This window comes from Gossypium raimondii, chromosome 5 (genome assembly GCF_025698545.1).
Source record: "Gossypium raimondii isolate GPD5lz chromosome 5, ASM2569854v1, whole genome shotgun sequence".
Lineage (NCBI taxonomy): Eukaryota > Viridiplantae > Streptophyta > Magnoliopsida > Malvales > Malvaceae > Gossypium > Gossypium raimondii.
In genome coordinates, this window is record NC_068569.1 from 24,614,028 (window position 1) to 24,623,907 (window position 9,880).

General features: G+C 31.0%; 2 protein-coding genes across 2 annotated transcripts; both read left to right on the forward strand.

The window, feature by feature from the left end:
• Positions 1–3,227, forward strand: LOC105770264 (hypothetical protein). Its single transcript, XM_012591389.2, has 2 exons — positions 1–549; positions 2,456–3,227. The coding sequence occupies exons 1-2, from the start codon at positions 88–90 to the stop codon at positions 3,074–3,076; spliced, it is 1,083 nt and encodes a 360-aa protein (XP_012446843.1). The 5' UTR covers positions 1–87; the 3' UTR covers positions 3,077–3,227.
• A 4,930-nt stretch (positions 3,228–8,157) lies between these two features.
• On the forward strand, positions 8,158–9,880 carry LOC105770265 (laccase-14). The gene is made up of 5 exons (XM_012591390.2): positions 8,158–8,433; positions 8,524–8,675; positions 8,826–9,046; positions 9,150–9,260; positions 9,359–9,880. The coding sequence occupies exons 1-5, from the start codon at positions 8,332–8,334 to the stop codon at positions 9,658–9,660; spliced, it is 888 nt and encodes a 295-aa protein (XP_012446844.1). The 5' UTR covers positions 8,158–8,331; the 3' UTR covers positions 9,661–9,880.

The window sequence follows — 9,880 nt, forward strand, 5'->3', positions numbered from 1 at the left end:
TCGATACGAAGTCGGATAACAATATCGGTGTTACAGTACACTTACTACAATCCTTCTGATCATCTCTCTCTTCCTGACAGCAAAACAATGGCTGATATTCCGATCAGATTCGGAATCATTGGGTGTGCCGAGATAGCCCGCAAAGTTTCTCGAGCTATCCAGCTTGCTCCTAACGCCACTGTCTCCGCCGTTGCCAGCCGCTCCTTTGACAAAGCCGCCAATTTCGCCAAGGCCAATGGCTTCCCACCTGACACCAAGATCTACGGCTCCTACGAGTCCCTTCTTGACGACCCCGACATCGACGCCGTTTATTTGCCTTTACCCACTAGCCTCCACCTCAAATGGGCTGTTTTGACGGCTCAGAAAAAGAAGCATCTGCTCACGGAGAAGCCCGTCGCCTTGAGCGTGGCCGAGTTTGATCAGATTCTAAAGGCTTGTGAAGAAAACGGGGTTCAGATTATGGACGGTACCATGTGGGTGCATAATCCCAGAACCTATAAAATGAAGCAGTTTTTAAACGACAAGGAGCAGTTTGGTCAGCTTAGAACGGTAAATACATTACTGGGTTCCTGCTCATTTTAAGGTTTTTTTCTTTTGTTTATGTAGTTCACCACTTTCCTGCTAGGCCATAGGAGATAGTTTAGAGCTCAATTTAAGGTGTCATATGCCTTCTCATTTTAATATGTTAGGCAATGGAATGGCGCCATCTTCTTAATATCTATGGATATCCACATTCTGTAGGTGTAGTTCTTGCCTATCTAAATATTAGCAGCTTGTTTTACTTTAGAATTGCATATCTTTGTTTGGATGATTCTGTTAGATATTGCTTTTTTTACTCAATTTAAAATGGGTTTTTGTAGAGATGTGAAGAAGAGTTTAGTAAGATATGGGGTTAATGAGACAAAGGGAGCATAGAAATTGGGTTTTTTTAGGGCTCGGGTTTAATATTGGTCTATCGGTGCTTTGTGCTATTTGTCATCTTTATGATTATAGTATATGTTTCTCTCTCATCCATGTATGTAGGCAATTAATTAAGCCCACTAAATATAGCCTCTTGTGTGAATGAGTTGATGTCATAGATCCTGTATTATTGTTCGTCCAGAACCTAGTGCTTTTCTTGAACTCCTCTTCAACTGAGCTTGTTATTGTTAAAACATGAGACACTTGTACTTAATGAATCAGAGCCTAGTCCCTTGTTGGACTGTGATTCGTTATTTCTGTTGTGGGTTGTTTGGATTGTTTCGGGATGGAAAATCTAAAAACTTGTTGGTTGTAGATGGAGAAGAAAACAAACACTACCGATGATCTAGATATGTGAATGTTCATTGTACCCAATGATATGAACTTTCTTTACCAACAAAGTGATATGAAGTTTTGAGTTTTTATTGCCACTGGAAATAAGCTTGCTTGTCTTTGTACTAAGGGTTTTGTAAAGGATAAAGTAACTGAATGGAGATAATATCTCGTTCTGAAGCAGAGCTTACAATGATGGCTCAAGGGCACAATCTTTAAGATACAGTTGCTGAGCATTTTCATAAGTTCCTATAAATTCACAGAAGCCTTATAGTTATATATGCACATATATATGTGTATGCATTTTGTTTGTGTATGAAAAAGAAAAGTATTGTTTGTATGCTTGCATGCAAAACACTCGGCCTACCAATGTCTGAACCTACTCCTTCAACACTCTTATCCTACGTTTGGTAGGAGTATTATTTTTTACATATGTTTTAGCATATGAGTTAGCAATAAACTAATTCAATTGGTACTAGTTATCCAGTTCCATGAATTCTTTTTAGTAAAGAGAAAGGAAAATATTTCGCTTATTTTGAAGAAGTCCTATTTTTTACAAGAGTTTTTACTCATCTTTCTGATTTCAAGTTTAAATTTGTATTAACTATTCTTTATTTTATGTCTAACTATTGCAATACATATGTAATAAATAAGATTTTTACTAATGTTATTACACTAGTAACCAAACAGAGCATTAATGTTTATCGCCATTTGTGAGATTAGTTGCTGCTGTTTCACATGAACCATTACTTATACAATGATAAAATTTATCTGGAGTGAATTCAAAACTTTTGTGGTTCCCTTCAGCTAGATTTTTGAAAGAACCTAGTTCATGGTAAAGCCTGTTTCAGATAGACTTGCAGTGATATATTTTATTTCAATCGTTGCTATTAATGTCCAAAGATTGATACACTTCCACAAAGTATGCCTGAATAAGGCATAAATATGTGGTAAAATGGCATATCTGACGCTTTTTGAAGAGAGATACAGGGCACAATGTTGGGTGTTGTATGCGCCTCTCATCTCTTCATTAATTTAAGCTTCTTCAGAATGTTATCTAATTGCCTTTTGATGCGGTCTATGATTTTATGATAAGATGCTACATTGATTTGGTGTCCTTGCATTCTAAATCTATGTATTTTTTACCTTTTGACTTTCTCAGGTAAACAGTTGCTTCACATTTTTTGCCGATCCGGATTTTCTCAAGAATGATATTCGAGTGAAGCCAGATCTTGATGCTCTTGGAGCTCTTGGTGATGCCGGGTGGTATGGCATCAGGTCAATCTTGTGGGCAGCTGACTATGAGCTACCGAAAACTGTTACAGCCTTCCGAAATCCAGTTCTAAATGAAGCAGGTGTACTACTAGAGTGTGGAGCTTCACTACTCTGGGCAGATGGCAAAATTGCAACCTTCCATTGTTCTTTCTTATCAAATTTAACAATGAATCTCACTGCTATAGGAACATTGGGAACACTACATCTTACAGATTTCATCATTCCTTACCAAGAACACCAGGCCTCATATACTACGTCCGCAAAACCTGGATTTAACGAACTTGTAACCGGATGGGTGCAACTTCCGAGTGAGCACACTGTCACTGTAGATCTACCTCAGGAAGCCTGCATGGTGAGAGAGTTTGCCAGCTTGGTTGCAAATATTAAAAAGAATGGAGCACAACCGGATAAAAAGTGGCCGACAATCAGCCGGAAGACACAATTGGTTCTGGATGCTGTGAAGGCGTCGATGGAGAAAGGTTTTCAACCTGTTGAAATTGTGGGTTAATATGTTTTTATCATTTGATTGAGCTTTATCTATGCTTGTTTGAATTATCTGTTTTCCCACGGGACTGCATGTTGTGCATTTGCTTTGTAGCATGAAATTTGAACTTAATTTTAGTGATTTACTCCAAACCATCTATTTTAGTTATTTAAAATTTTGCCCTCAACAATTTTTATATTTTTTTATCAATTTGATCGTTATTCTTTTTAGTAAAATTTGACCTTTAAATTTTGAAAAAATTAAATTGTTTTTAACGAAAATAACTATTAAATAATTAATTTTAATCTTGTCATATCATATTTTTAAAACTAAAAATTAATGAATAATTAAAAATAAAATTTAAAATTAATGAATAACGAATAATTAAAACTAAAAAATAAAGAGAAAAAATTGGTTGCGCCTCTTTTGCAATTTTAGTGTTTTTACCTTATTATATTATATATACCAGTTTTCTTATCTTGTGCGATGCATCAATTGATTATGGGTATAATTTTTGAGATATAATTTATTTATAATATTGTAAATATAATTTTTGCTTTAATTATGATGAAATTTGAAAGATAAAACCATGTATAATTAATTATTTAGAATAAGAGAGAATATATATGATATATGATATATGGTATAATTTTTACCCATTAATAATTAAATATCATTAAATCATTTTCTAAATTTGTAGTAATTTTTATGGATATTGTAAAAAATTAATAAGTCATATTATTAAGAAAGATGTAAAATAGATAGTTGAATATAATATAAAAGGATACAATTATTTTATCCTATAAATAAATACCTTTTTTAATAATATGTTCGATCATTGTCCTTCTTTTAACTCATAAAAAGAGGATAATACACTTTAACGCACTTGATTTCACATTTTCTTGTATTGACAGTCCATATAATAAATACTTAAATAAGTGATATAATATTATTCAATAATTCTCTGCTGCTGCTCAAAGTGTATTTCTTTTGTTAAAAGGTTAACTACTAAAGTGAATCATCAATTCTCTAATATAGCAAGTTGCAAATAACGATATGTTAGAAAAAACATAAAAAAAGTATGTAATTAATAAAAATAAATTTTTTCAAGTTTATAACATTATTATAATTTTAAAATATATTACTATTAAAACATTTAAACTTCATATAAAATTTTAAATATATTTTTATCGATTGTTTTAGGGATTTTCAAATTTCATATAATTTTTATTTTTAATAATGTTTTAAAATTTTTAATAGTGTTTATAAAAATAAAATACATATAAATATTTAAAAAATAAACGACTAATTAAACAATATTTTGTTTTTAAAGGTTTTTAGTAGTATTTGTTTTTTTAAAATTTTGTATAAATTTTAAATTTTTAATAAATTTTTAAACATTTTCATATTATATTTTTAGAATTGTTAAATTTTATAAAATCTAATATTTTATTTTTTAAACACTATTTATTTTTAATTAACTAATTAACAATGTTAATTTTTAAATTTTCTTTATACGTACTATATTCTTTTTCCTTAATAACTTTTTAGCGGTATTTGAAAAAAATTAAAATGTTGTATAATTTAATGATATATCCATAATTTTTAAAGGATAAATTATTTTGAATTATTTTATTTAAAATTTTAGTGATATATCTATAATTTTATTTTGTTAAAAAAATTTAATGAATAATTAAAGAAAATGAGGAAGCCTAATTTAGTATATGTAGTTTATTATATTAAATAGATATTTATGATATGATTTTACTTTAAATAATATATATAATAGGAGAAACTGATGGGTCGTGTAGGAGGAAAACTGCTTTAACATTTCTGACTATGCACTCGCAGATAAGCTTTAAATAATATATATAAAGACCGCCACCGATCCATGTATTTGCATTATTTTTAATTTTTAAATCATACTATATATTATATTATATTTTAATATATTTAGAGTTGTACATGGGTTAAATCGGATTCAAGCCGGGCTCCAACAAAATTTTAGGTCCGATTGATAGGTTTAAAAAATGAGTTTAAATTTTTATCCAAATTCGATCCAGATTATAGATGCTAAATTTGACCCTAGACCGACTCAGCCTGTATTAAAGCCTATAGTATCGATATAATAGGGAATGTATTCATGTTGAGCTGGGTCAAAAACTTTTATAGTCTAAACCGACTAATTTTATTCAATTTGATAAACTTGGAAATAAAGAAACTAAATTTTAGGGCTGCCAAAGACTTGGGGGTCGTTTCCGTTAAAAATTGCAGAAAAGAAATTGTCATAATGAAGAAGATTCGTACATTTCCCATTTTACTTTCGTACATTTTGTGAAAACCCACCTAACGTGTCTTACTTTAGAATCCATCTAATTTTCAATTACTTTTACTTTATTATTAATTTATGTAGGATCTACTCGTATATGTATAAAAAATTTAGTGGAGGTGATGTTGACCCTCTCTTTATCGCATCAGCATTTTACAAACGATTATAAAAAGTATTTTTAATTACTATTTATCATATAATTATAGAATTAATCTTTATATATGTTGGATCAGATGGATGTTAAATACAGATTAAGGTTTTACAAATTTTAAATTAAGATTTAAATTCGTTAATTTCTAGTTTTATTTTTGAATTTTCTCAAATTCTCACACATCGAGGATTCGAGATAAAAGGAAAGGTTCAACATTCTTTCAGGAAGGTTTTGTGATATTAATATTTTAATAATATTCTCACCGTTTGAATTAATAGTATTACATTCCTCGTAGAATTAAAAGTACTTCATTTTAATGATCTTTAATGATTTTTAATGGGTATCATTTATTCTCTTATTTATTAACTCAATTAAGAAGATTATGGAGTAATTAAAATAAGTTAAACTATTCAAGGGTATTCACTCGATCAAAGTTTCATATTAATATATTTTTTATATATTTTTATTTTAATATGCATAATTTATTATCTCCATTAACATACATTTGTGTTCTAAATTTGTGGTTTTCACACGTATACACGTGTGATAGGATTTCTAATATATTAATAATGTTGTTACTTAAGTTGGTGTCACAAGTCAACTTGACACTAAGGGCCTTTTTAGATGGGCGATTACCTCCAGTGTGGTGCGTTTAGCTTTCTTTCTATCTCACGCTACAATATCGCTACGGTATCTAACCTCACCGCCACCATTTTTTTTTCACTAACTGCAACTAAACACCGCCCATCCAAAGGGACCCTAACTCCCAATTGATGACAATGCCATGATAAATAATTGTAGTGCATTTAGTATTGTTAATATGATGTATTTATGTGTTTCAATTTCGTTTTATTCATAATTTAATCTAATTGTTTATTTTAATATTGTACGTATTTTATATGTTATTATAATTAATTAGTTGAAATCCATACGTTTCATTGTTTATTGTATGCTATTTTTAAACTATGTTTTAAATTCATGGTTTCCACACGTATAGGAGTGTGATAGGATTTCTCGTATAGTTAATGATATTTTTTTTGCATTGAGTAAAAAAGTAACATTTTTTAAAATGAAAAAGTAAATCATCCTTTCCATGAAAGAGATCATAATATTTGAAAAAAAAATCCATTGTTGGCGGTAAAAGACAAACTCTACCAACATGATAAAGGTTTTAACCTCATTCACAATAGAACATTTTTGTATGTTGACAACTAGTTTTGTCTCAACTTGACTTGCTTATGGGTTGAGCTATCCGCCCAAGTCGTAAGGCTCGCTCAAACTTGGAGAAGGTTTGGGCAAAAATATTAGGCCCAAAAAATGAGCTTGAGTAAAAAAATTAAGCCCATTTAAAATATAGGTCAAGCTCGGGCCATGTAATGTTTTATATTATATTATTTTTATATATCATATAATTTATATCACATAAAATTTAATTTATAATATAAATATTAAAAAATTAAGATGACTATATATAAATAAAAATATTAAAATATTTAATATTAAATTAAAACTAACATAAATATATTCTTTTTAAAAAAGTGATATATGTGGGCCTAAAATGAGTTTGAGTTAACTATTTACAAATATGGGTAGACTTGCAAAAGCAAGACAACATAAATAAGCAAGACTAAAAACTTGTACAAGAAAAGATAAAAGCTTCAAAAATAGAAAACTATTAAACATAAAAAAACACATTTAAGAACCATACAAATCTAAATCGACTCGTGAAATCAATTATTATTTCAAAATAATGTCAAAGCAAAAATAGATAAAAAAATTTGATTGAAGAGTCACAATTTTAGTATCTACGAACAACTCACATTCCAAGAGAAATTGTTGGTGGCCGAAGAAGCTTTAGCGACGATAGGTAGTATCATCTACCCATCACAACTCATAAAGGTAATTGTTAGAGTTTGTGTGACCCGAATCTCATCACTTGTTGAAGAAATAAATACACTGACAAAATAAGGAGATCTGTGGGGGCGAGAGGCCGAGGGCCGTAGTCCATATAGAAATATACTTCTACTATTTGACTTTGATTAGAATATGATTTTTTAACCTTTAAATAGATGTAGACGAAACTACTATTGTATCATTCATTTTTTAATATTAGTGAATTTCTTTTCATTTGTCCGTAGTTTTTTCCCGAAAAGGTTTCGACGTAAAATCTGTGTGTTCTTATTTTTCATTTTCTTATTGCTTTACGATCGTTCTACCGTCATTATCGACGTTTATTATAACAGTAACAAATATACTCATATCAAATTTCCAAAGGGAAAAGAAAGAATGTACAAAGAGTGAATGAAGAAATTTTTTTTTGAAAAGATTAGAAGTTGGAGAAAAAGATGAGCACCAAGAAAGCCGGCATCTTCATTGCACAAAACAAAGGAAGAGAAACAAAAAACTCTAGAAGAAGAAAAGGGAAAAATCAAGTGGATATTTTTAATGTATTAAAAATGGAAAGAGAACATAAATTAGTATACTTGGATTGCTAAAATAATGTTACTGAAAACTATTAAAATACACAAAATTAAAATAAAGTTATATTTCTTTCCTATATTAATATTATATATGTTAAAATTTGACTATGAATTTGGTTGTAGATCAGAGGTCTAGAAAGTTGGCTGGGCTGAAGATTTTGAATTTGTGATAGGTACAGTGTTTCAAGGACTTCCTTTTTTCTACCAAATTGACTTTGAGCATCCATGATGGCTTCTTCTTTTATAAATTGAAGAGAAAACCAAACCAAAAGATTACAGAGAGAGGGGGGACACACAGCTGAAACAGATAAACATCAAGATGGGTTCCCAAAAACACGTCGTTCTTTTGTTATCAGTGCTTTTGATTCTCAATTCCCTTCTCTTTTCCGGTGCCGATGAAGATCACTATTACGAATTTATTGTAACTTTTGTAACCTTTTTTGTCCCCTTTTCGTCCATGTTTAATCAGATTTTTGGGTATTTATTTTGGATTATTGTTTTTAATTTGCAGTTGCAAGAAACAGAGATTACGAAGCTATACAGCACAAAAACCATATTGACAGTGAACGGCAGTTTTCCAGGGCCTGAGATTCGGGTTCGAAGAGGCGACACTGTTTATGTCAATGTCCTCAATCAAGGAAGATCTGCTGTTTCCTTTGATTGGTATACATACTATTAAATTCATTTCATATATTTATATTATACTATATATATATTTACTTTTCAAATAAAATGTAAATGACATAAACAGATTTGATGATGAGATGACTTAATTTTGTGGGATTATTCTTTGTTTTATGGGAAATTTAATAGGCAAGGGTTTGAGGATCCGGTTGATGGTTCAAACGAGTTGATCCAGCCTGGTAAAAACTTCACTTACGAGATCGAATTAGACGATGAAATCGGAACTTTATGGTGGCATGCAAGGAGTGCTTGGGCTAAAGCTACCGTCCATGGCGCCTTTGTCATTTTACCGGCGGCCGATGAAGAGTATCCTTTCCCTACACCTACGTCAGATCAAATCATTATATTCGGTAACATGGTTTTTAATTCTTCCATTTATGGTTGCAACTTTTTGTTTATTATATATATTCAAGGCTTTTGAATCGGCAATTGCATGGCAAATTATTCTTTCAGGAGAATGGTTTAAACAAGAGTTAACGGAAGCTAATGAAACCATTGCTGCTGGCCAAGCAGACGGTTACACAATCAATGGCCATCTTGGAGAAACATATGGATGCAGTAACGGTACATACTCGATACTCACGCCCGAATCCGAATAATATAATTTCATTGTTAAGCCATCTTTGTAATAACAATATTCATAATTTTGTGTTTGAGAACAGATACAACATATCTGCTAGAAGTGGCTTACGAGGGTCTTTACCTTCTTCGTTTAATAAATGCCGTTGCCAACGAAACAATGGTGTTCGCCATCGCGCAGCACAGTTTCACGACCGTCGGACAAAACGCGACATATTCCCAACGCTCTTTCTCAACTTCTCTTACGTTAGCACCGGGCCAGACGCTCGACGTTTTGCTCAGCGCAAACCAAAATGTCGGCCAGTATTACATCACTGCTCAACCTTCCTCTGGCAGGCATAATACCACCGGAGTTATACAGTATCTCACCAGCACTGGTGTTTAATTTAGTTACTTGGTTTTTGGGATTCCATTGTTATAGTTTGTTTATGAAATAAGACATTCAGTAGGGCAGACCACTATATATATATATATAATAATTTCGATGCCCTTTCAACAATCCTGCTGGTGGAAAAAATTTGTGTTTTTCCATTAAAAGGTTGTTCGTTGGTTGTAACATATGTATTTGTTCTTTGAATGATTAATGTCTTATATTGCATTCTTTA

Bases quoted from the DNA above. Each gene is read 5' to 3' on its own strand.
- LOC105770264 (XM_012591389.2), top strand. From the start codon at position 88: ATGGCTGATATTCCGATCAGATTCGGAATCATTGGGTGTGCCGAGATA. The intron at 550-2,455 runs GTAAATACATTA...TGACTTTCTCAG, and splicing joins AGTTTGGTCAGCTTAGAACG to GTAAACAGTTGCTTCACATT.
- LOC105770265 (XM_012591390.2), top strand. From the start codon at position 8,332: ATGGGTTCCCAAAAACACGTCGTTCTTTTGTTATCAGTGCTTTTGATT. The intron at 8,434-8,523 runs GTAACTTTTGTA...TTTAATTTGCAG, and splicing joins ATCACTATTACGAATTTATT to TTGCAAGAAACAGAGATTAC. The intron at 9,261-9,358 runs GTACATACTCGA...GTTTGAGAACAG, and splicing joins AACATATGGATGCAGTAACG to ATACAACATATCTGCTAGAA.